The 25,077-nt window shown below is 40.8% G+C and overlaps 2 protein-coding genes across 2 annotated transcripts; one reads left to right on the forward strand and one right to left on the reverse strand.

Moving 5' to 3' along the window:
* Nucleotides 1–1,314: 1,314 nt before the first annotated feature.
* Nucleotides 1,315–7,442, forward strand: LOC140363136 (SUZ RNA-binding domain-containing-like). The gene is made up of 4 exons (XM_072449495.1): nucleotides 1,315–1,458; nucleotides 2,533–2,582; nucleotides 2,759–3,028; nucleotides 5,525–7,442. Exons 1-4 carry the CDS (start codon nucleotides 1,411–1,413, stop codon nucleotides 5,640–5,642), a joined length of 486 nt encoding a protein of 161 aa, XP_072305596.1. The 5' UTR covers nucleotides 1,315–1,410; the 3' UTR covers nucleotides 5,643–7,442.
* A 356-nt stretch (nucleotides 7,443–7,798) lies between these two features.
* atp13a2 (ATPase cation transporting 13A2) lies at nucleotides 7,799–25,031 on the reverse strand. Its single transcript, XM_072449496.1, has 29 exons — nucleotides 24,970–25,031; nucleotides 17,962–18,038; nucleotides 17,694–17,861; nucleotides 17,223–17,281; nucleotides 17,079–17,148; nucleotides 16,916–16,995; nucleotides 16,104–16,181; nucleotides 15,649–15,718; nucleotides 15,441–15,575; nucleotides 15,293–15,359; nucleotides 13,157–13,288; nucleotides 12,683–12,841; nucleotides 12,494–12,604; nucleotides 12,364–12,410; nucleotides 12,107–12,295; nucleotides 11,255–11,461; nucleotides 10,984–11,085; nucleotides 10,754–10,898; nucleotides 10,569–10,680; nucleotides 10,376–10,500; nucleotides 10,036–10,211; nucleotides 9,785–9,877; nucleotides 9,625–9,704; nucleotides 9,402–9,554; nucleotides 9,232–9,328; nucleotides 8,838–9,061; nucleotides 8,619–8,770; nucleotides 8,275–8,447; nucleotides 7,799–8,058 (listed from the first exon to the last, which is right to left on the reverse strand). Exons 1-29 carry the CDS (start codon nucleotides 24,980–24,982, stop codon nucleotides 7,891–7,893), a joined length of 3,462 nt encoding a protein of 1,153 aa, XP_072305597.1. The 5' UTR covers nucleotides 24,983–25,031; the 3' UTR covers nucleotides 7,799–7,890.
* Between the last annotated feature and the right edge of the window lie 46 nt (nucleotides 25,032–25,077).

Raw genomic sequence — 25,077 nt, forward strand, 5'->3', positions numbered from 1 at the left:
ATAAGATAAGATAAGATATTCCTTTATTGTCCCACATGGGGAAATTTCATTGGTGCAACGCAGGTAGATACAGAGGTAGATACAGAAGAACAGATCACTTATAGGAAGTCTGAAAAACACTTTCAGTAGAAGATCTCCTATAAATAAATAAAAACTCCCATAGACAAATAAATAAATAAATACATAAATACCATTGCATGTGATCACGACAGTAATTGCACATGAATATGTGTCACGACAGCACATAGATTGCACATGAATTTCACATGAATTGCACATGAATTCCAACAGCAATTGCACATATGACAGAATTGCACATCAGTATTAGGTTAGGTCATTATTGCGAGTGTTCAGTACTAACAGTTTTTGTTATAAAGTCTGACAGCAGCAGGAAGGAAAGACCTACGGAACCTTTCCTTCGCACATCGAGTAGTGCCCTATATTAAAACTAACAACACGCATTGCATAAGCATAGGTATTTTTTTTCAAACTTTCTATAAGTGATCTGTTCTATTCTTCTGTATCTACCTCTGTATCTACCTGCATTGCACCAATGAAATTTCCCCATGTGGGACAATAAAGGAATATCTTATCTTATCTTATCTTATAGTGTTGCTTATGGTTAAATTAAAACCAGGCGACTAATAAAGTTAAACCTTGTCTTATCTTAGTTACCGGTACTTGGATTATTCATTTGAGATAGGGACAGTGTACAATATACCATACACTAAAATTATCAGGAGCGATACCAAAATACTTTGTCGGACACAAGAAAAGAATTTTGTCGAAGAAAAAAATATGTACCAAAAGACCCTTGGCCAATTAAATTAGATTACATGATTACAAAACTGAGCCTGTATGTTGGTCAGGAGTTTGTCAGAAGTAGTATACAGTACTACTCATGTAAAGTACTCTGTAACTTCTTATCATAAAGTATTGATGTCTTTGAATAGAAAAGTTATATTTATATAGAAACTATGATTATATAAGAAAATGCTTGGAAAAACAAAACAAAGCGGTTTTGTGCACTTTGTAATATGGTGCCAATCTCTCTCTGTGTGTGAATCAGAAAAGGTTTATTGCCATTGTCAGCGAACAAAATTCAAAGGCTAGGAACTTGCTTTGGTGATTCGGTGCAAAAATGAACAATAATGAAGCAATATATAAAAATAAAAAAATAAATACATAAAACGATAACCTGATACAGCAGTGATGTCCCACCAACTCGTACAAACAGTCCCAGTTTTCACAACAATTTAAGGCGGTCACCCTTTATAGTGCAAGTGGGATTCCGTCAGAGTGACGTAACGAAGCGTAGACTGCAGGAGGCGGGGCTGGAGGTTCACACGCCCCTCCCACATCTCCACAGCAGCCCGCAGCGTGTCTACGTCTGAGCGAGCAACATGAAACATGGATGAGGAGGTCGCCGAAAGTTGGGAAGAAGCGGCAGATAGTGGGGTAAAGGCGAAATAAGCACGTCATATTGCTCTCTTTTGTAGTTTAATTGTAATTTCAATGTTAAATAATCAAAACAGATTCGTCATGTGCTTTTTTAAATGGTTGATCTCATGGCTAACAATGTAGCTAAAGCTAACGATAGCATCAGGAAACTTGGTCGGCTAAAGTTGATTGAGCATAAATGACAGTGGGCTTTTGTTATTGCGATTGAGCAGTAATAACTTGGCCATAATATTTTGTGTGTGTGTTTAACTAGCAACAAATTTCGGCAGCAGGAATTGGATGAGACTAGTAAAGTATTGGTTCTTTGTAATGCTATACTGACGTTAGCTCCGGTTAGCGTTAATGTAGCAAGACAACTCTTCTGTATTATAATTTTATGACAACACTGCTGTTAAATTATGTCTTGGTTCAAGAGTGGTCTTTTCATTTGCCGCTTAATTATTTGAGTGATCATGTGCAATTATTATTATTATTAGTTATTATAGTGGTGACATGGTGGCTTCTGACTTGAACCAACAAACGACCACTACATTATTATTGCTGTTGTCTTGAAACGAAGCATTACTGTATATTTTCTACACAGTATTTGTTGAGTGAGCATTGCTTCCCCAGTTAATTCTAACTTCTATGTAATGCCAGAAATGTAGTAAGTGTACTGTAATTCACAACAGCAAATCATTATCGAACTTTAAATCAAAGAAACGTGGATATTTCTTAAATTAATTATATTTAGCCATATTCAATGTAGTTGGATTGGTGTAGTGAAAGTGCCTTTCTTCATACCACCCCTTTAAACCTGTGAACCTAACCTTTAACCTAACTTTACCTAAACATGGTTAAGTCTGTCTTACAGTAAAAGATGTCTACATCACATGCTGAATGTTGGCTAAGTGACTGTGTTATGACTTGGCAGCTGTCCTGCACATGTATTAATAGCCTGAAACAGAACCCAGCTTTCCATCGGCTCATGCACTTGCCTAATAACCTGCACCACTTGCCTTGTTTGTGTACTGCTCTTAACACATGTTCTGGTACTCATCATGTTAACATGAGGTTAATTCTTCTCTTTAGGAAATGGAAAGACGGTTGGAGGAGAAGCTCAGGATCGCCCAGAGAGAAAAGTAAGGACAAACCATGCCTGACCCAAATTTGAATTTGTAGACAATGCAAAGGTTCACAAATGATCAATACATGTAATGCAAATACGAAATTGTGCAGTAAAGGTTCTGTGAACATTAAATTAGGAAAATGTTGTGATGTGATATTAATTTGTATGCAATTGCTCATGTCTTTTTAGGGAGCCCAGTATCGGTTCAACGCGGTCCCCTCTGAGGACGGCTATGGTGATTCAAGATGAGTGTCAGCCCACGGCCCCCCCTCCTCAGATTCGCATCTTGAAGAGACCCACAAACAATGGGATGATGGGTTCTCCACTGAACCAGAGCCGACCCACTCCCCAGGTGAAGTCTTTAGCCCAACGTGAGGCTGAGTATGCAGAGGCCCGCAAGAGAATACTGGGGAGCGCCTGCCCTGAAGACCCCCCTCAGGACAAGGCCAGCACCGACCGGTAAAGCTATGTTCTGAGTGTAAAAAAAAAATTCTATCTACGGCAACTTGATTTGATTCATGTTAAAAAAAAAAAAAGAGTCTTGCGACCAGTAACTTAAAACATTGTATAAATTGGTCCACAGCTTCACAGTTTAAGATTTAAATTCATTTACGGCTTGAGTTTGGTGAGGATTCATGTTTTACTAAAATGTGCTGGACTTTAGATGAAGGAGAGACATGGATTGGATTTAGAGCTGGGGAACTCAGGAACTTGTGTCGCTTTAGAAAGGCAGACGTTGCGCTTACAACTTTATTTACACAAGCATAAAGAAAATAATACTAATTTAGAGCTTTTGGTGAAAAAATGTAAAAAAAAACAGCTTTCAAGCACTCTGCTAAAACAGGTCCACACACAGCTGCGACATGTTTTTTTTTTTTTATATAGATGGAAGATATATTGAAAACAATGATCATCGTGTGTGTGTCTGTGTGTGTCTGTGTGTGTGTGTGTGTGTCTGTCTGTCTGTCTGTCTGTCTGTCTGTCTGTCTGTCTGTCTGTCTGTGTGTCTGTGTGTGTCTGTGTGTCTGTCTGTGTGTGTCTATACACACACACCCATCCCTTCTCACCTTCCGCAGGTGTCCTCGTCCCTTTTTTTCCTAAGCTCGGGTTCTCTTCCAGAGCCCTGGGAGCTTGAGTGTTCTGCACAGTATCTTTGCTGTTACTGCACTGCTCTGGGCTGAGATGTCTGATGTTTTTCCTAGGATCTGCTATAGCTACTCTTCCAGTTTGGGGGTCACTGCCCCCGAGTGCACCGATGACCACACCACTTTCGCTTTCAACTTCCTCGTCTTCTCCAGTTTCCCGTGTTCCTTCTTCCTAATGTTGCCATCACTTGGTATTGCCACGTCAACCACAACGGCTTTCCTCTGCCCCTTTTCGACCACCACTATGTCCGGTTGGTTCGCCATTACCATTACTTGGCTCGGGTTCTCCACCACCTTTTGGGGTGTTTCCCCTTTGACTTTGGAGTTTCCAGTCCATACTGCTCACAGATGTTTCTGTACACTATTTATTTATGGTTATGGCTCTCAATGTATGCTGTCCCTGCCAGCATCTTGCACCCTGCAGTTATGTGCTGGATTGTCTCAGGGCCCCCTTTGCACAACCTACACCTTGGGTCTTGTCTGGTGTGGTAGATCTGGGCCTCTATTGACCTGGTGTTCAGGGCCTGCTCCTGTGCTGCCATGATCAGGGCCTCTGTGCTGTCCTTCAGTCCGGGTCGCTCTAGCCATTGGTAAAATTTCTTGATATCAACCACTTAAGTTATGTTCCGATGGTACATCCCATGTTGGGGCTTGTCCTCCCATGATGGTCCCTCCAGCACCTCATCCTCTGTTCCCCCATTGCCTGAGACATTCACTGAGCACGTCATCTGTCGGGGCCTTGTCCTTGATGTACTTGTGGATCTTGGACGTTTCACCCTTGATAGTGGCTCTCACACTCACTAGGCTAGTGTACTCCTTGTGGCTAGTGTACAGTCTCAGGGTGCTGGATTTGGGGACGTAATTACATCAAAATGACACTGGAAACATATACATTTAGTGTTTTTGACAAGAAACCTTTTTGTTTGGTCATTCCATCGAGATGTTTGAAGGCAAACGGATCCCTGAGCGCTGTACGGAAGCTGCTCACTGCACCTGACGGGTTGCCCCAGCAACACTGGTTGAAGGAAAGAAATTTCCCTCATGAAGTTACCTTACCTTTTAAAGTCTTCATATAAATATCAGTTATCGGCCACAACAATAATTAAAGGTATTGGTCTTGGCTGAAAAACAGTCACACTATCACTTAAAAACAAGTATATTTCACAATCATATATAATAATATATAATATAATGAGTCATGGGTATATTAATATTTTGACCCACTAAAGCTAATGTTACCTTTCCCAAAAAAGAAATAAGAAAAAGTATACAAGTAATATTGACCCTATGTTATAGAAATTATGGTGGCCGTTGCTGCCCACTGGTCAAGCGGTTTGGACACAGCACACGTATGCCAGGCTCCAACTCTTGACAATTTGCTGCATGTCCTCCCTTCACTCTAATCCCCTTTTCACTCTGTGCTTTCCCGTCAGTGAAGCCTACGGGCCACAAAATCTTTAAAAAGAAAAAGAAATGATGGTGGTCGGCATACCTCAGGCCCTGTACCACTGTTCCTCATAATGTCAGTTGTGCATTTGATGCAGCATCTATGCCATATTATATTTGGTTAACTCCTCCAGCCTCAGCGCAGTGGAAAAACAAGATTCACCTGAGATTAAGATGACCAAATCATACATTTCTTAACGACTTTGATATGTTTGTGAATAAAATGTCAGTTCTGTAAAATCTATTTTTATACTGTTACTGTTTTCTTTGATCCCGAAGGAGATTCAAGTTCAACTGCAGAAACATGTTCACTGTGCTATTGAATTGTTATTGATTGTAAATCTATTCATTTCTTTTCTTTTAGCAAGTCGGGGCGCAACAATAACTCAACACTGCCTTCGGAGGACTCCCGATCAAACAACCACACAGTGCGCCAGCCCGTGGGTCCAGATGGCACCCAGGGCTTCAGGGAGCACAGATAAATGGCCCACAGGAGCTGTTCAGCGGAGGGAGCAGAAACCATCCCAAAGACTTTGTACCTCCTCCTCTGAACAGCAGGGGAAGCTGTCCTCTTTTTTCCCCATTTCCAGTCTGTGAACACTGTGATGAGGACTCACTGTGATGATGATCCCTTTAAGAAGTGCCCCTGACGCCATCAGGCTCCCTCCAAACCACAAGCACGGACTTTCAAAGAGAATTGGACGGGGTCTAGGCTGGTACTTGACAGCAATAATCCGTCATTACTCACGGTTTTGTTTCTCTTTACATTTTGTACTGGGGATGCACTGAAACATGGATTTTAATAGATTGCGTTCCTGTGACATCATTTTCAAATTCCTATAGTTTAAAATTCAGCTGAAAGACAAATTCAGATTACAAATGTTTGACCTGGTTCATCTCTCTGCAAATACTTTGCCACCACGTGAAACATACACTGGCACCAAGTTTAACGTGTCAGTCAGAATAAATGATTAAAAGTGAAACTATTTTTTCACCATATCTTCAGAAATGGTTTCATTATTAAACACAAGATTTTGTGGAGGCAAATCCTAACAAATAATGAGAAGGTTCAACATTTGTAGATCATTACTTTCAAAAAGAGTGAATTTCCCTTGCCCTGCCCATCTGAAATGTTTACCTCATCAAATTGAAAGTGCCGTATTTTCCATAACAGGATGGGTCAATATAACAGATTAAAGTAACAAATCTTTTGCAATAAAGTTATGCTTTCCAGTCTTAATTGATTTCAAAGTTCCTCTTCAGTCCCCCTATGGTTTGAAGTCTATTCTTTAAGAGGATCTAAAAGATCATGGGGTTATTGCAGTTATAGATGCCACATTTGAAGATCTATTTGTGTGTTTCAGCTGCCTGGTATAGGCGACATTGAGGACTTTAGCTGATTCAAAAACTATATTTTGTGTAAAGTGTCAATTGCTATGGCAACTTTCTTAATTTTCATCACTCTGAAAACCATGGATTAGGCATCCTTAGATTTCTTTGCAAATATTGTCATTGTGTCTCTAGCGATGCCATTTTTAATCAAAGGTGATTGTTGTTTCAAGTTGTATGTAATATCGACTTTTGTTTATGTTATTTTTAAAAAGCTTTCTTACCCATTTTCCCCCAGAATTTTAATTTCTATTTAAAGTCAAAAATTACATTCGGGTGGATTTTTGAATGGTTTTTGCTTTTTGTATGAATGATGTGGCATTGTTTTAATCAACCAAAATCATTTTTAAATGTACATTCTGCCTCTATGGTTTGGGTCGATCATGTAAACGTGGCAGTGAGGTCGGGCGTTAACTTATCTTCGTATTTTTGTCGCAATAAACTCACACTTTTTAACTGTGTATGTTGGATCTCAGGCACAAGTGATCGAGACTAAATGAATGAACAAAGATTGTATTTTTGAACGCTTAAAAAGATAATGGAAAGCTTGACTCTGGCTATATTCTGGACCCTTCTCCACAAAACCATGCACCTGTATCCATGTTGGACAGCTTACGTTAACAGCTCTTGGCATTTAGTTCAGTGTAGAATCTCAAAGCCATACGGAGTGGTGCACATTGTCAGTAGAAAACGATCGCGACTGTTGAATTAAGCATGTGCCTCCTGTGTCACACCTACATACTGGTGTTTAATTTTGCTGTAGTTGTTGAACATCGGATCTCGGAATAATACTGGCACATTTCAATATAGGAAATCCAGCAGCAGGAAACGAGCTCTGAGTGAAAACACAAACTGCCTGTACATAAAGATTTAATAAAATACTTTGCAACAATTGTGATGAATTTTCCTTTGGGACAGCAATGACTTTTGGGCCCAATGTTTTAAGTTTTTGTGAAAGCTCTATCTTAAGGTATTGTGTAAAAAGGCCCTTATGGTAATTTGAGAACAAATTTAAAGTATTATAGTAATAAGAAAATATTCATGTCCTTCACACATTCTTTGATACACATACTCTGGGTTATACACCGGGCCATTTTTCAAAGTATGAAACACTAAAGGAAATCTGCTTACTATGGTTTAGAACAATTTCTATTATCTGCTATTGACAAATTTGTTTTCCATCAGATTTGTGGTTTACAATAATCTTCACGTGATAGTTTAGTACTGGATACCAGGAGAAAGCAAGACATCTTTAAATAAAAAACTTTATTCAAACATTAAAATACATATGTTTTCAGTATTATGCAAGCTCAAGTCTGTGATTGTGTGGTAGTGTGAATGCTATCTTAGTTCAATTATAGTGCTGTGGCTGGGGAACAGACTCTGATTTAGAGGCGGCCATGATGGATCCCTTAAGAGCTGAGAGTCCAGCTGTTTGTATGGTTTCTTGGATGGACGTCTCCCGCGCAGCAGACGCAAACTGTTGAGAAGTCCATTGTCTACCAGCAGCTGAAACACAAGGACTTTGTTCAAACTTTCATACAGCTATAAGACATACGTCCAAGCTTGTTGGACAACGCTAAATAATGATTAATTCATTTATAAGCATTTTACTTTTAATTCAAAGGTCAACTCAGATGATTTGTGTTATTGTATCTGAATTCCTTCACTTTACACAATGTGTTTGTCATATTAGTCATATATTAAAATAACATTTCTACTTACCTCCATTAATAAACAGGTGAAGAAGTTGAGGGCAGAGAAAGCAACAAGCACAACCTTGAAGCATATGTCCTCCACATTGTAAAGAGATAATAGCCATCTCAGAAAAGGCAGAGGGTACATGACCAGCCAGGTCATGACTCCAAAGCAAAGCACCAGCAGCCCCAGGAACCACCCTGCATACAAGGTTAAACAACACAAATACTTGCAGTGGGGAATACCAATAAAATGTTGTGAATATGACTAAAAAAAGACATTTCAGCAGGATGGCCTGTGTGCAAACTGTTAATTATTTTTGTCATAAAAACCCGAAATTTATGTAAGAACAAAACAAAACAATGCATCACCGTTATAGTAGAGAGGTTTCTTGTGAGGATGGGCCTTGGTGACAACTACAGCCATGAAGATGTACTGGAATCCAGACACTGCAAATAGACTGGTGTCTTCTATGTTGGGCCAGTTATTTTCCCCAGGTTTGGTTCCATTGAGTGGGACATACCTGTGGATGATACACAACATTTAAGCTTTATTGCAAGTTAAGAAAGTCATACCATTATTGCACTTACCAATCCTGTGCTCTAGTGAAGAGAATTGCACCCATTTGTCCCAGGATGATGAGCGAGGTGTGGATCAGGAGGCTGCCCAGGACTGGGAGAGACCACAGACTAGCTGGCGGTCTGGTTGCATGGAGGTCATTGCTTGGGCCTCCTTTCCCCATTACAATAGCCAGAGAAGTGACGAGAAACAAGTCAAAGAACAAGAACTGCAGGTCTGCCAGATTTGTCTTCATCTGGATACAAAAATAAACACATGTCATTTTTAGACACACATTTCAACAAGCTAAAATCTAAGTACAGTTAATTCAACAAAATTTAATCTAATCCTCAAATCTCGCACAGCACTAGTAGATATGGTGTGGCACAACTTAAGACTTGACAAACTTGACAAAATAAGTCTTACAGTGTAGAGAATGAGGACTGAGCAGAACTGAATGAGGCTGTACACGGCCACATATCTGAAGAGACTGAAGGATGTGACCAGAGAGCAGCGCCCCTCCCTGCACACAAACACATGTAGTTAGACATGATACTGTGCAATCCACACTACACTGCACCCGGGGGCTCTCTGACCTGATGAGCAGAGGGACACAACTGATGTTCTGGATCTTGGAGGTGAATGGTGAAGCCACAGACGCCTCTGCCTCAGACAGAGAGATGCCCACATCAGCAGCTCTCAGAGCCCCACAGTCATTGGCCCCATCTCCACACATGCCCACTCTATACCTAAGGGTCAAATAGCACAAGTTATGTACTGTGACCACAAAGCACAAGTTGTAGTGTAAGCACAACTGACTTGAGTTTCCGCAGTTCCGTCACCAGCTGGGTTTTTTGATCTGGAGTCATGCGAGCAAATACAGTGGTCCTCATTAAAACCTGAAACAAGCAAAACACATTGAAAACAACTGTAAGCCCATCCAATGTTTCAGAATGTTTTTGCGATTATGTGCCCTTACCTTTGGCAGGTACTCTGGAAAATAGTCACAAAGAGCAGCAAACGACTTGCCATTGATGGCCAAGTGATTGTTACATCCACTCTGATACAGGCCCTGACAACAGAATATCCAAACATGTCAATCTGCTGATCTCTCCTAAGATACTTTTTTGTAACGTTCTAAGAAACTGTTTTGAATGTTGTCGATAACTACTGCATGTCAACAGTTTTAGATCATTTGTATCCATTCTTCGCCTTGATGTGTCAACCTACATGGGTGATGACTTCCACAGTGTCCTGAGCAGAAGCGCCTTCGTCCTCCAGGCTGAACCTCAGGCTTGGGCGAGACTGGGCAGTGTGGGGGGACGCTTTGACAAAGATCACCCTCTCATCAGATCCAATCATTCCACAGGTCTTTGCAACATTCACCGCGGTTAATATGTTGTCACCTGCAAGCACACAGTACAGTGAGGATGTGTAAAGGATATGAAAAAGAGATTAAACCAGCTCTATACAACTTAATAAATTCACAACAAAAAGTAAAGAAAGTATAACAGAGAAACAATATTGCCATAGTTTCCATTTATGAAAAAAGAGAATAACATGCCATTACCTGTGATCATGATGGTGCGCAGACTGGCCAGCTTTAGCATGTTGATCACTTCGGGACTCTCTTTTTTCACTAGGTTCTTCATCATCAGCAGACCCAAGAAGTGCATGTCTTTCTCTACTTCCCCTCTTTGGAGTAAAAACATCAATGTATTACTGTCCATGTAAAGTTCTTTTGTTAAACCTCCGGGACTCACCTCTGAATGGTATTCAAGTCCATACCTACGTCTATTGGTTTATAGCCAAGTGCAAGAACCCTTAACCCATCTTTGGAGAAATGCGACAGCGTGGTGGTAAACTGTGCCGGCACTAAAGCAAAAATGGGGAGCCAAAGTTTATCCCTCGTTAAACATTGGACATGGGAACGAAAAGAGTTTCTAACCAGTTTCCTCTTTGCAAAGGCTGGCCACCATCTCTGGGGATCCTTTGAGGAAAGCTACCACCGACTGTCCCCCCGAGGTCACCGTCACCACACTCATCCTCTGCAGGGCTGAGCTGAAAGGAAAGCGACGAACAATGGCCACCGCCTGGACAAAAATACATGGAACGAGATACAGGACTGTCGCTGTTGCTCAAAGATGCAATTTCGAGAGGAATGATTTGAGCTCCTACAGTTGTGTCCTGTTGAGTGGGAGGTTTCATCACCGCCAGCACACTGTGACCTCCAAACTCGGAATCTAGAATCTGTCTAGATCCAAGTGGCTCATCCATAGTCTGCAACATAAATACAATGTAGACAGTTACAGGCCCATCTTGAATTAAAGAAATATACTCAAATAAGGCATGCTGTTAGTTTGTTTGACTCATTGAACATGCATAATCAGTCAGCTTTTGGAAATTGTCCAAAAAATATCTACACATATCAGGCATTAAAACAAATTACCCAGCCAGTAGACTCTACCATCTTGAGCTCCAGAGGGTCTCCTAGAGGGATCCCGTGCAGCAAAGTGAGAGTGTGGCTACAGGCCAGCGCTGAGAGCATCAGCCCCGGTTGGAGGAGGGAGGGGTCTGGGACCAGTTCAGAAAAACCAGCATGACGACGCTCCATCACACCCCACACATCCAGGCCGTCTTCTGTCAGAGTTCCAGTCTGAGGGGCAGAATTTGTACTTATCAATTTTATTTAACACCAAATATTTTAGGCATGAATTATATAAAACAAAAATCTGGTATTCAGATTTTAAGAAAATTATTACTGAACTACTGCAATTCTTGATTGATAATAACAAATTCGCACAATTTCAATAAGCATTTTGTGAAAGCCAATTAACTGCAACCCACAAAAGGTGGATGACTAATTTATTTGCCAAAAATGTTTTAGCTACATTCCATAGTTTCTCATTTTTAAACCAATTGCAAAAACATTTTTTTGTAACACTGCGACTAGACAAGCGTTCATTTTAAAATGTATTAAGTCCTTGAACTCCCATCCCACACACATTTAAATGTTGCACAAATGTCAGTAAAAAAATAATAAAGAAAAAAAGATTGATTGATTTAACTTAAATATTCTTCGGTGATTTTTTCTTCCTTCCTTATTGGCGGTTGGCGGCCAACTGAAAATATGCATTTACCGCCACCTAATGTAGTTGTATGTCTTCAAAATGTGATTTTCATGTTTTCAGTTTTATGACGTTAAGAGCAATAGCCCTTGTACAGTCAAGGCAGTGGCAAACGGCCTGAAAAAGACAATCTGAGCAACTCCCCAGTCCAACACTCGCAAACTGTCATTTACCTTGTCAAAGCAGAAGACAGAAATCTTGCCGCTGATATTGATACGAGGAGGGCTGATGCAGAAGACGCCCAACTTCTTAAGTCGCCTTTGGGCATAAATAGTGGCTGTAGTGATGGCAGCAGGCAGGGCAGGGGGCACGACAATGGTCACAATGTCCAGGGAGCGGACAATAATTTCCTTCAATGAGGCCTGGGCAGAATGAAAGAGACCATCAGTGAACCGCCAGAAATGTTCATTTAATTGTACTGGACACTTACCTTGAAACTGAATAATAGCAGAATACTGTAAATAGTTCCGATGCACGCTAAAATAAAATTAACATGAACATATATGAGAACAAGACCGAGACAAATCTCTAAAACTACAACACTTTATTTTATACCTTACCTATTGAACCCAGAAATAGGAGAAACTTGGAAGCATCTCGGTTGAAGCGGAAGTCGGAATCTTGAGGATACAAAATGGAGCTCACCAGACTCCCTTTGGCTGTGAAAAATCCTTTAACAACAGTTAGAGAGCAAGGTTAACGTTTGATAGACAGTAGTTTGAACACGTTGATATAGCTGCAGAGTATACCGGTGCTGGTGACGACAGCTTCCACGGGGCTGCCCTCCGGCCCTCCTTTTCCCTGGATGACTTGAGTGCCGCAGAACACTGTGTTTCGACGCTCAGTTTCAGAATTGTATCGGTGATCTCCGGCGGGCAGAGGAGTTTTTAACACTGGAACGCTCTCACCTGAAAGGAAATACAATATTTTTGGACGTTCACGACATTTACCTAGTGCCATACACAAACGAATATAATCAGTGGCTGTTAGCGAGGAGAAGTTGTTCATTAATAAGACGTGCTATCCCATACATTCCCCCACGGCATGAATAAAAGTGCATGTAACAATGGATAAGGATAAACATATTCCTGTGATCAATTCTGGACAGTGGCTGCTGTAGTATCAAAGCATTAAATGAAGTGTTGGGTTGTTTTGCAGCAAATTGTTTCAGTCATTTTCATTTGCAAAGACATTAGCGCGACTCCCATAAGACGGTTGGTTACCAGTGAGCATGCTCTCGTTGACCAGACACTCTCCGGACAGCAGGGCGGCGTCACAGGGCAGGAGCAGGCCCTCAGCGGGGATCAGCACACAGTCTCCAGGAACCAGGTCCACCGAGCTCACGGTCTGCTCCTCTGACATTACATAACCAATGAACATTCTGTCACAAAACATTTCAATACACAGCCACCATCATTGCGGGGGTGCAAACGCTGTACTTTGTGGTCTTAATCCCCGCTAATATAATAGGTCTGACCGCATTAGTGTTGCCATTACCATATTTTCCGGACTATAAGTCTTTTTTCATAGTTTTGGCTGACTTATACTTCAGAGCGACTCATTTGTGATATTATTCGTTATTTTCACACTGGCAACCACAAGAGGGCGCTCTAGGCTCTAAGTGACACAAAAGAAGAATCTGCACTTCCTCTACCTTCAGAGTTTGCGGCATTGTTTAGACGAGGAAGAAGAATTCAATGGATTTAGTGATTTGGGGTAATACTGATGCATTGGTAAACTTGTTAGCATGTTCTTTATGCAATGCTACGACCTGAGTATAAGGGCCAACCAAGAAAAAAAAAATGCGCTGCACTACGAGAATAAAGTCATTAATTAATGAGAAAAAAAGTCGTAAATGAACGACATTAAACTCATTAAATAATGAGAAAAAAGTCATTCAATAATAAGAAAAAAGTAATTAATTAATGAGGAAAAAAAGTCATTAATTAACGAGAAAAAAGTCGTGGTTTAGGCGCCGATTCAAAGTGACGTGAGCAGTTCACTTTCAGCACCACGGCCAGGACGCACAAGAACGGGCTTGGATGAGTTGACCGTTTAGAACTACATAAAAGCCTGAAATAGATGTTAAAGTGTTTCCTGGCCTTTAAAACGATGTCTTACGTGTGTTTATTACAAGACAAGACTTTCCTGTTACGCATCATTCAAACTGTTGGATAAACGCTTTACTTTCTCCATGATGTACCCGTAGTGCATCATGGGCTCAAACACCAGCCGTGCTCTGTGCCACAGACATGTTCTGCTCCTCAATTTCTCTACGTGTTCACTTTGCGCACAGTCACTATTCTCACGTGCTCATTGAGTGCCCTTAAGTTTAATGCCCAGATTCTAACCTTTTGTCATCCTTTGGACAAACTCAGTAAAACACACAGAACCCAAAACATGTGTCTGCGCTTCCACTCAGCTCCTCCTGACACCCGGATAGTGTTTGGCACAGCCAAAAAGCGATATGTTTTACGCACAGTACACGGATCATCCATACGTCATCCATACATCATCCATAGATCATGGCATGAGCGCAGCTCCAACACACGCGAGCACCCAATACACGAGTCCGTCATTTTACAGGTCCGGGACCTGACATGGGGACACTGCACGGGGGAAATTATTGTTTGTGATGTCTAAAAGATCCGCATCATAAAGATCGACATCTACTGTGGGCTTTTGTATTCACGTTTAACCAAGCGCCATTTGCGTCCTGGTGGTGGCGTGTTTGTGTAATCAGACTGATGCATTTGACTCAGTGTATTGACTTGTCAGATTAGCTTCATAGCTTTAAACACAGTTCATACAAAACAGAGCTGTTACTGGACTGTACCATTATGCAACACTGAGGGGGGAGCCCGTAACATGGTGCTGAAAGTGAACCGCGTATCTGCCTTTATTGTCTTTAAATTATGAGATTCAGAAGTCATTAATTAATTACTTTATTCTCGTAGTGGGGGGGGGGGTGGCCCTTATACTCCGTCGTAGAATGTTATCTGAATAACTGTTAATATGTTACGTTAACATACCAGACACTTATGATAGTTCGTTGTCTGTGCGTCATGTAGCTGAAGGTATTACGTTAGCATACGTACACCTATTCACCATGTTCTCTAATCTGGTATTATTTTAAATTGCATTTCAAGATTAAATGTCCGTTCTTGGTCTTGGATTTTATCAAATAAATTTCCCCCAAAAACACGACTTATACTCCAGTGCGACTTATATATATGTTTTTTTTTTTTTAAATCTATTATGCATTTTTTGGCTGGTGCGACTTATACTTCGGAAAATACGGTACATATCTTGCATGACTGCTGTATTGTGTTGTATCTTATGTTCTAGAATGGTCTCACCTCCTGAGCTTTTGCGGATCTTAACGTCCACGACCAGACGAGCCATCTTGTGCAGAGTAACGCTTTGCTGAAAAGTGGAAGAGAAGCTAGTAAAAATACTCATGAATAAAAGGCTAAAATAATTATGTATTAATAACTATGAGCATACCTTACGGATTTCATACAGTGAAACGCCAATTGAGATGAAGGATATCACGATTATACATGAAGCATAATAATAATAATTATCCGACATCCACAAGATAATGCTCCCTAACTGGAAAATGTAGAAAGGATTCAGAACCTGAGAGAGGAAGGGGCAGAAGTAAGACCGTCTCGTTACGAAAACATTACTGTACATGATTGAATTATAATACCTCTTCAAACAGAAGTTGGATGTAAGACTTAATAGGCACATCTATAAGGTTGCTCCCATATACTCGCCTCCTGAGAGAAAGGTTGGGAGAGACTGAAAATGTTAACATAACCACACTTATTCCTGCCTTAGTAAAGCATGAACAAAGACGTAATTCAAAGTGAAGAAAAAGGTCATCAAGGCTTAGTAATTGCTTAACTAATACTCTAAAACCTAATTCTTAACCCAAATAATAAGCCTGAATCATCCTTCTTTGGTCATGCTTTGTGAAAGTCTATTTATTATAAAGCGGAACAGAAAAGTGTTTTGGGATTTTATGTAACTTGCTACATATTTGACACTCCAATACAAATGTCCCATTGGGCAAACTACATGCCACGTATATGAATAAATAAGAATAAAATGTACATTTAGTTAGGCTCCTCCCACTAAGCATTTAAACACACTCACTCTTACCTGAAGATCTGCTCCTGAGGACTCAGGCCTTTTTGGAAGCCATGCAGATCATTGAAGGTCCAATCCTCATTGAGGATACTGAAGAGGATGTAAATACTGGATTAAAAATTACTTTATGGTATTAAATTATTTTATTTATATATTCTAAGACAAAAAACAAATACCAAATGTCCAAAAGGGATGTAACAGTCAAAAGAGGAGATAAAGGTGAGTCAAAGAGGAAATAAAGGTGAGTCAAAGAGGAAATAAAGGTGAGTCAAAGAAGAGATTAAGGTGAGTCAAAGAAGAGATTAAGTGAGTCAAAGAAGAGATTAAGGTGAGTCAAAGAAGAGATTAAGGTGAGTCAAAGAAGAGATTAAGGTGAGTCAAAGAGGAGATTAAGGTGAGTCAAAGAGGAGATCAAGGTGAGTCAAAGAAGAGATTAAGGTGAGTCAAAGAAGAGATTAAGGTGAGTCAAAGAAGAGATTAAGGTGAGTCAAAGAAGAGATTAAGGTGAGTCAAAGAAGAGATTAAGGTGAGTCAAAGAGGAGATTAAGGTGAGCCAAAGAGATAATAAAGGTGAGTCAATGAAGAGATAAAGGTGAGTCAAAGAGGGGATAAAGGTGAGTCAAAGAGGGGATAAAGGTGAGTCAAAGAGGGGATAAAGGTGAGTCAAAGAGGGGATAAAGGTGAGTCAAAGAGGGGATAAAGGTGAGTCAAAGAGGAAATAAAGGTGAGCCAAAGAGGAGATAAAGGTGAGCCAAAGAGGAGATAAAGGTGAGCCAAAGAGGAGGTAAAGGTGAGTCAAAGATGAGGTAAAGGTAAGTCAATACCTAACACGGACAAATGATCCCTTTCTGTCCAGCCACACGTATCGTAGTCCATCAAAAAGGTAGTAGCGTAGCATAATTTTCTAGAAGACAACAAAAAACGTATTAAACAATTTTTCAAAGTATTACCGGTACTTTTTTTTAAATTACTCAGCGTTTTTTGTACCTGGTCCTTCTGATACAATTGATCAGTGTCTATAAACTCATTGTCATCAAACTCACCAAACATCTCCCACCTGAGAGAGACACCGCATTTGACATGTGTTTGTCCATGAACTTTAGAAATGAATGCAGTGTTATTACTACCTACCTGCCCTCCTCCATTTCTTCAGTGAACACATCCACTACATGCTGCCTGTCACCACTGTCCTGAGGAAACATGTGTTGGCGATATTGATATAGATATATTTTTGGACCATCCCAACGATATTCAGATGATATTATACAAATCCAACAGAAATGTGACAGGCAAATGTGAAATGTTTGTAAAATTAAAACAAAAATGCAGAAATAAAGTTTACAACACAACCTTTTATGTTGTTATTTTTAATCAGCTCTTTTGTATTTTGTTACGATAACAAATTACTCAATATTCAAATGATAAAAAGAAAAACTGAGCCATACCAGTGTACTGTATATTGAAGCATTAAATATTCAAGTCAAGCAAGATAAGATAAGGAATCAATTTAAGATTTATTTTGCGCCATTTTTCCATTGACTTTAGGTGCTACTTAGCAATGGTTTAAAGGATTTCATTGTGTCTGGGTAAGCATGGCCTTACTCGTATGAGGAGGACATCAGCCAGTGCCAAGGGACAGGGAGAGCAGCGGGTGACGACCCCCAGCCGCGGGCGCCAGTAAAACAACAAGAGGAGAAGCCCCCCAGTCAATAAGAACAAGACTCGGCACAGCCACACACGCCATCGCACCCACTTGTAGCCCTTCACATCCTGCAACAAACACAGATCAACGTTACTGTCTCAGAACTGGCTTTAGAGTACGTGACTTTCAAGTATACACAATAGAACAATGACGAACAGAGAGCGTTACCATGTGTGAATCTGGACAGAGCAAAGGGCAGTGAGCGCAGGGAGTGGGCGGTTCACTCGGGCCCTCCCCTCGGCTGCCTGCAAAACAGAGCCAAATCCCTTTAGTGTTTACTTAGTATGAATAGTATTATTTTATTTTTGATTAGAGTGGAGTTCTGGTGTGTTTTGTCTGTAATTATTCAGACTGTGTAATGCAGGGATGGGCAAACTGAGGCCCGTGGGCCCGTTGTCTTTATAAGCCGGCCCGCCAAACATGCCAAGTAATATTTAAAAAATAAATACAAAAAAAAAGGTCTTTTTTTTTCTTTTTCTTTTTTGTCTTGTCTGGCTGCACTTGTATCCTTAATAAATGACGTGAAAGGAATTAAATAATAGATTAAAATAGCCTATATTTGACAGAAAAGTTATATTTTATTTGATATTTAATTATTATTTTTTTCACACTGATCAATGATCAGTGTGAAAAAGTAAAAAAGTGAAAAAGTAAAACAGTAAGTAAAAATACTTGCCTGGATTCGAATATGGCCCTCGGAGGAAAATAATTGCACACCCCTGGTGTAATGCATTACTTTTTTCCCCAGGTCGCATTTCTTGTCCGATTTTAATCATTTAAAGTTCGTTTTGCAGATTTCTTTTGTTTGATTCGTGGCGTTGCCTTTTGGTATTCTTCAGTCTTGTCGTTTTTTGCAGGAGCTGTCATTACAGTTGCATTTTTAACTATCTAGTGCCGGGTTAGGGTCACATTTTTGTACTTTTAGAATTCTAGTAATTGTAAGTTTTCATGTTATCTCTCCAGGTTTGTAATTTTGTAGATATTTTTTTTTAGAGTTCTAGTAGTTCTAGTACTGTAGCGTATGAAATGTTTTTGTCATTCAGTGTTCATTTTGTAGATATTGTTTCTCTGATATTTGGCATTGCTTTTGGTATTTCTCGGTCTCATAATTTTTGTCGTCAAAGAGATTTTTCTTCTTCTTTGGCGTTTATGGCGGCTGATATCCAAGTGTTACATTACCGTCAGACTTTATTCTTAAGACTTCATTCTCCACCAGATTTTTCCTCTCTTAGAGTGGCGGAATGTTGGGGCTTTCACGTAGTGTTGGTGCTTGATTTAATAGTGACATCATCGTCATGCCAACTGTACAGGATATGGCCACGCATCCAGCCGCCATAAAACGCCAAAGAAGAAGTCACTCGCAATGAGAAAGGCCAGCGTGGCTCCCAAGAAGTGTGAAGGTTTCAAGAGTGGAGGTCCCAAGTGTGCAGGTTCCAGAATTAATGAGAATACCCTGGTTGTGGATAGAGAGGATTTTGTACTCTTTATGGTGGATGTTGTAAACTGTGCTGCTCAGACTCAAAGCAGAACTGAAAGGATCAGGATCATTGCTAAAGCTGCAGGGAGATTCCTTGGAACAAAGGAGCTTGATTGGGCAGATATAGAAAACAGGCTAAAGGCGCTAAATGGGAGTCGGAGTGATGGGGGTCTGCTTTTGGGGAGTGACGAGATGGGGGTGGGGGTGGTCTCCTGTCCTCGCCCAGTCTCGTAGACGCACGGCTACCAAACAGCGACATCAGTGGAAATATTAAAGCCTATAGAATGAAGCCTAAAGAATAAAGCTGTACGATGGAAGCACCGAACGTCAAAGAAGGAGAGGAAGATGAAGAAGAGTCTCCCTGGAATAAAGCCGGTTGTTGTTGTTGTTGTTGTTGTTTTATGGCGGTCGACAGCCGAGTGTCGCATTACCGCCGGACTTTATTCCCCAGACTTTGTCGTAGTCCTAAAAGTTGTTCTTCCAGTGCTTTGACCTCCAGTGCTTTGACAAAGCCCAAGAGGTCATGAGATGCCTTTGTCATTGTATCAGCTTGATGTGGAGCAAGCCCAGGCCTTGCGCATCTGCTGTAGGGCTTTTAGGACCTCCCCTGTCTCGGCGCTGCAGGTTGAGTTGGGGGAATTGCCGTTACGGCTCCGGAGGCTAGAACTTCTGTTGGCTTACTGGGTGAATGTGCAAGGTCATACGAGCTCTCACCCGGTGAGGGACTTTCTCAGGGTTGATGGGGGGCAGAGTGAGGCTGGCGGTATGGTTTTCAGCCAGGTAGGAAATGCGAAGGCGCGGCTTGCGGGGGTTGGTGATCTGCGTGTGAGCCCGTCGGTGGCTTTGTCTGCTATAGCTCCGTGGAAGTTTATCCCGGCTCCTGTTGATGTTAGCTTGCATGGCAAGCTTAGAGGAGTCGCTGGGAGGGCACCGCAGTTTGCCGTTCAAGCGATCATCGATAAGCACTCAGGTGATGTGTTTATTTATACCGACGGGTCTAGGGATCCTGAGAGTGGGCGTACTGGCGCCGCTTATTTTGTGCCTGACCTGGGGCTAGCGGTCAAGAAGAGGTTGACAGATCGCCTTTCTGTTTTCACGTCGGAACTCATAGCGATACGGTTGGCGTTGGAATGGGCGGAATCTGCTTTGCAGTGTTGCGGCATTGTGGTGGCCTCTGACAGCCTTTCTGCATTGCAAAGCATTAAATCTGGGAAATCGGATTGCAGACAGGATGTGTTGAATGGCATCTTCTGTCTGATGCTCTCCCTGTCCAGGAAGGATGTGAGGGTTTCCTTCATTTGGGTCCCTGCGCATGTGGGGGTGGATGGTAACGAAATGGCTGATGCACTGGCTAAACGTTCCCTTCGGCGGCCATCAATTGATGTGGCGGTTGAGTTGGGCAAGTCTGAAATCAAGCCCGTTATCAAGAGTCATGTGGTCGGCCTTTGGCAGGAATTTTGGAGCCACTGTGTTACTGGACGGCATCTCTATCACATACAGGGTAGTGTGGGTCCTTGCGGGTCTATGGGCAGGAACGCGTGGGAGGAAAGGGCCTTCGCCCGCATGAGGATTGGCCATACTGGACTCAATTGGTCACTGAGTAGGATAGGCAAACATCCGACCGGTCTGTGTGGTCACTGTCAGGTGCCAGAGACTGTCGAGCATGTGCTGATTTGCTGTGAGGCTTATGATAGGGAAAGGGCCGGGTTGGCCTTGTGGTTTCGGAATAATGGGCGGGAGTTCAATCTGCGGAACGTTCTGGCGATCCAGTCACAGGGTTTGTCAGGCTGTGGTTGCTTACTTATGTAGCACAGGGCTGGGTAAACGTTTATAGAGGTGGGGGGTGTTGGAGACTGAGCCGAGGATGAGGAGCAAGAGGATGTTCTAACGCGCTTGGACTTTGTGGGCCTAGAAACGCCAAAGTGATGGAAGAAGGACTTCTAACCGAACGTCAAAGAGGGCGAGGAAGGTGAAGAAGAGTCTCCCTGGAATAAAGCCGGTTGGTCTCTGACACAACAACTATTCTAGTCACAAAAACACATCATGACCTCATGGGCTTTGTACGCCAAAGCAATGGGAGGAGTACTTTTACGGACTACGACAGAGTCTGAGGACTACGAAACGTCTGAGGAATAAAGTCTGGCGGTAATGCAACACTCGGATGCCAACCGCCATAAAACAACAACAACAACAACAACAACAACATTGTATCCTATAGAAGTTCGGTTGGTCTCTGAAACAACAACAACTATTCTAGTCACAAAGACATATCATGACCTCATGGGCTTTGTAACACCAAAGCAATGGAAGGAGTACTTTTACGGACTACGACAGTCTGAGGACTACGAAAAGTCTGAGGAATAAAGTCTGGCGGTAATGCAACAATTGGATGTCAACCGCCATAAAACAACAACAACAACAACAACAACAACAACAACAACAACACTCGCACGTACACACAAACACATCTCCAGTATGTGGTGGTGAATGCACTTTTCCAGTTGGCTGCCAACTGCCATTAAAAGTAACACAACAATAATAACAACAACAACAACACTCGCATCTAGTTAAAAGTTGTTGTTTATGTTCAGGAAAATAATACTGAAACAAGTAGTAAAAAAGTAAAATTGTATTGAAAATCATATTGGGCCATCCTAATGCATTTTTTTGTGAAACTAAAGTTACATTTTAATTGCTTGAATACAAATAATATATTTTTATTCTCAGGGGGCCCTCAAGGGCTTTTAGAAGAGGTTCAAACTAGATTGTGTGGATTTTAATGAAGCGATGGCATGCCAATTGCTTCTTTAAAATATTTTATAATCAAAATGTTCAGTTACATCTTTATCAAAAATATTTTAACAAATATTAAAAATTATAAAAGGCAGCATCTCGGGTAAGAGAAGGATGTTGTGTGCTGTGAATGTATTATATATTAACATAATACATATATACAATACATAAAACATAACCCTGTTCTACATACAATATTATTGTATGTAAAACAGGGGTCACTGGGTGAAAAAGGCTGGGAACCACTGGTCTGGGCAGTAAATTTTTGATGTTATCCAAAGTGTGGCACAAATACAAGAAAACAAAACAAAACGCTGGCAAACGGATGCAACAAACACAATTTCAGGAAAAGTCAGGAAAAACACTGATAAGACATGGATGTTATCAAGCCCTTTAAACATTTACGAGGCCCTTTTAAAGGAGCAATAAACGTGCTATAGAATCGAAAAACTAAAGCATAACCAGGAAATAAAAAAATCTACGCTACAAAAGATGACGCACGTTCCCGCAAAATAAGAAGACGTACTTACATAATCTCTGAAAGAGCTTTTAATTTCAAACACAAAAACGTTCAATTCAAGTGACGCGCAGGAGTGACCACTTATCCCGGCTGTCCGCGGCGGCTGGAGCGCACTTATGTCGCGCAGCGCAGATCCAGAGTCCTGCCGCTGAGCACTACCTGTTCAACCGGCTTTTCTCACGAGCCAACCCCCCCTGACCGAAGGCGTTTCATGTCCACGGGCTACAATGACAGTCAAACTAAACTGGGACAACAAAATGGTTCAATTACGAATGCTATAATGGCAACCGCAATTAACGAAGACATTGTGTTTCCCCCCAGGTAGTTACTGTATCTTGAACTATAACATCTACGTTTTGTTCATTTTAAACCTCAATAATGTTCTTAAAACAACTTAGGTCTAAGCTTCATGAGTCAGTAAAAATCCTTTATTCACAAGCCAATCCAAACAAATTGATCCCAAGAATAATCTGCAGATTGTTGCAACCTTAAGGTTATCCTCTGTTGAAATATCCCTGCTGATTGTGACAACTGAACAAAATCTTAATACAACATGTTTATACTGAGAAGGCAGTTGTAAATTTTTTTGGCAAATTATTCAAAGTCCATATGACACATTAGACTACCGGTACACTTTACAGTAAAATAAAGGGAATATGATTATATTTATATTGCCAATTTATCAATTTTGGTAACGTTTATAATGTCACTTCCTGGTTGGACATGGCCAGCAAATATGACAAAGGTAGAGGTATGTTCAAAACTGTTTCTTTGCAACCAGATTAAAAACAAAGAACAAAATCAATTTAAATCCTACAAATAGTTGATGATTTGACAAATAATTACACCTGACAACAGGTTTTATTAGTTAAATTACTGTTTAAATTGTCAGCAAAAGGTGTAAGTTGTGCGCAAATTGTCTCTGCGTTTTATGGAACGGTACTTTTTGATGACATCACTGAGGTATTCTGTTGTAGAACTCAGCTCTACTTCCAGTAATTTTAACCACCACCATAAAACACCAAAGAAGAAGTACAAATTACAGCTTGATTGAATAAAAACTATAATAATTATTTACCACGTGGGCCATCTCACCAAACGCCATAATTAGAAAAACATGAGAACCTGTCATAAAGGTTTTAAATTCAATGGTAAACCAAAATCAAATCATAAACTTGTTTTTCTGCAGTAGTTCTGTCTGCTTAGTGTAGCCACATGCACATGACAGAAGAGACAATCATGTGAAAACTGCTGATGATGATGATGACTCATTAGACTTTAAATCATAGTGGCCCCAAGTAGACCCAGAAACCAGAAAGGGAACTGTGCGGTGAGAATCTTTATAAATAGACCTAAAACATAAAGCAGCAGTGTTCCCCACATTCTCTTGGGTTTGATTTAAACTCGTCTCAGGTAGCAGCTCTCTCCAACCTAAGAGACAAGCGCATGCGGGGCAAAGTCATTCCCAAGAAGTCTTCTCACTGAAGGTTGTAAACGTAGTATGGTTTCGGATTCAACTTAAAAAAAAGAAAAAAGGGAATTAAGTCTGCAGAACAGAGCAGACATGACAAGTCAGCTAAAAACACACAAAGAACGTTCTGTCTATAGGAGTTTTTGTTTTTAAGAGTTCTTCTATTAAGAGTTTTTTTTTTTACTTCCTATAAGTTAAGATAAGATAAGATAAGATAATCCTTTATTGTCCACACATGGGGAAATTTCATTGATACAATGCAGTTATCTGTCCTTATCCTCTGTATCTACCTGCGTTGCAACAATTACATTTCCCCATGTGTGGACAATAAAGGAATATCTTATCTTAACTTAAAGGGGAACCTATTATTTCTATTATGGAATACTATTGTACAAGGATTTGCTGTAGACCTCTCCATTATAATAATAGACTACAGCAAATCCTAGTGAAATGCATGCAGTTTGGAGCAGAGTTGAGAAATTTGAATATTTGTGTTCAAAACCAAACTTCTGCCCAATTTCAGACCATGCGACAATAATCAGTCTACGGAACAACAAAAACAGGTGTGATTGTAGTTTACAGTACTACCGTATTAGTATACAGAATATGTGAATGACTAAAGTTTATCAGACTTAATCTAATCTAAACCGTTGACATAATGCCACGTTGCTTTGTGCAACTACATTGCGATTGTAAACAGAAATGAGCTATTTAAACATGATTTATAGATGACATGCATTTAATAAGTAGTCACACAGAACTAAATAACACAAGATATCTAGAAAATCATGTAGCCTCTAATAGATCCATGCTCGTAGCTAACAGTTAGCCAACAGTCTGCCAACAGTCTAGGTATAATGTTCTAGCCTGTTTCTGTTGACTTTACGGGCGTTTTTACAGTCCTAATACACTTACCACGTCTGTCCATCCTGGAACAACTGGGGACAGCCTTCACTTAAGCTTTATTCACGGCATGTTTGTTGACATCTCCACCCACAGCGTTAAAGGAAACACGACACGAAG

The sequence above is a fragment of the Eucyclogobius newberryi genome, unplaced genomic scaffold, assembly GCF_026437365.1.
Source record: "Eucyclogobius newberryi isolate DKJ021-1_F unplaced genomic scaffold, fEucNew1.0.hap1 SCAF_17, whole genome shotgun sequence".
Classification (NCBI taxonomy): domain Eukaryota; kingdom Metazoa; phylum Chordata; class Actinopteri; order Gobiiformes; family Gobiidae; genus Eucyclogobius; species Eucyclogobius newberryi.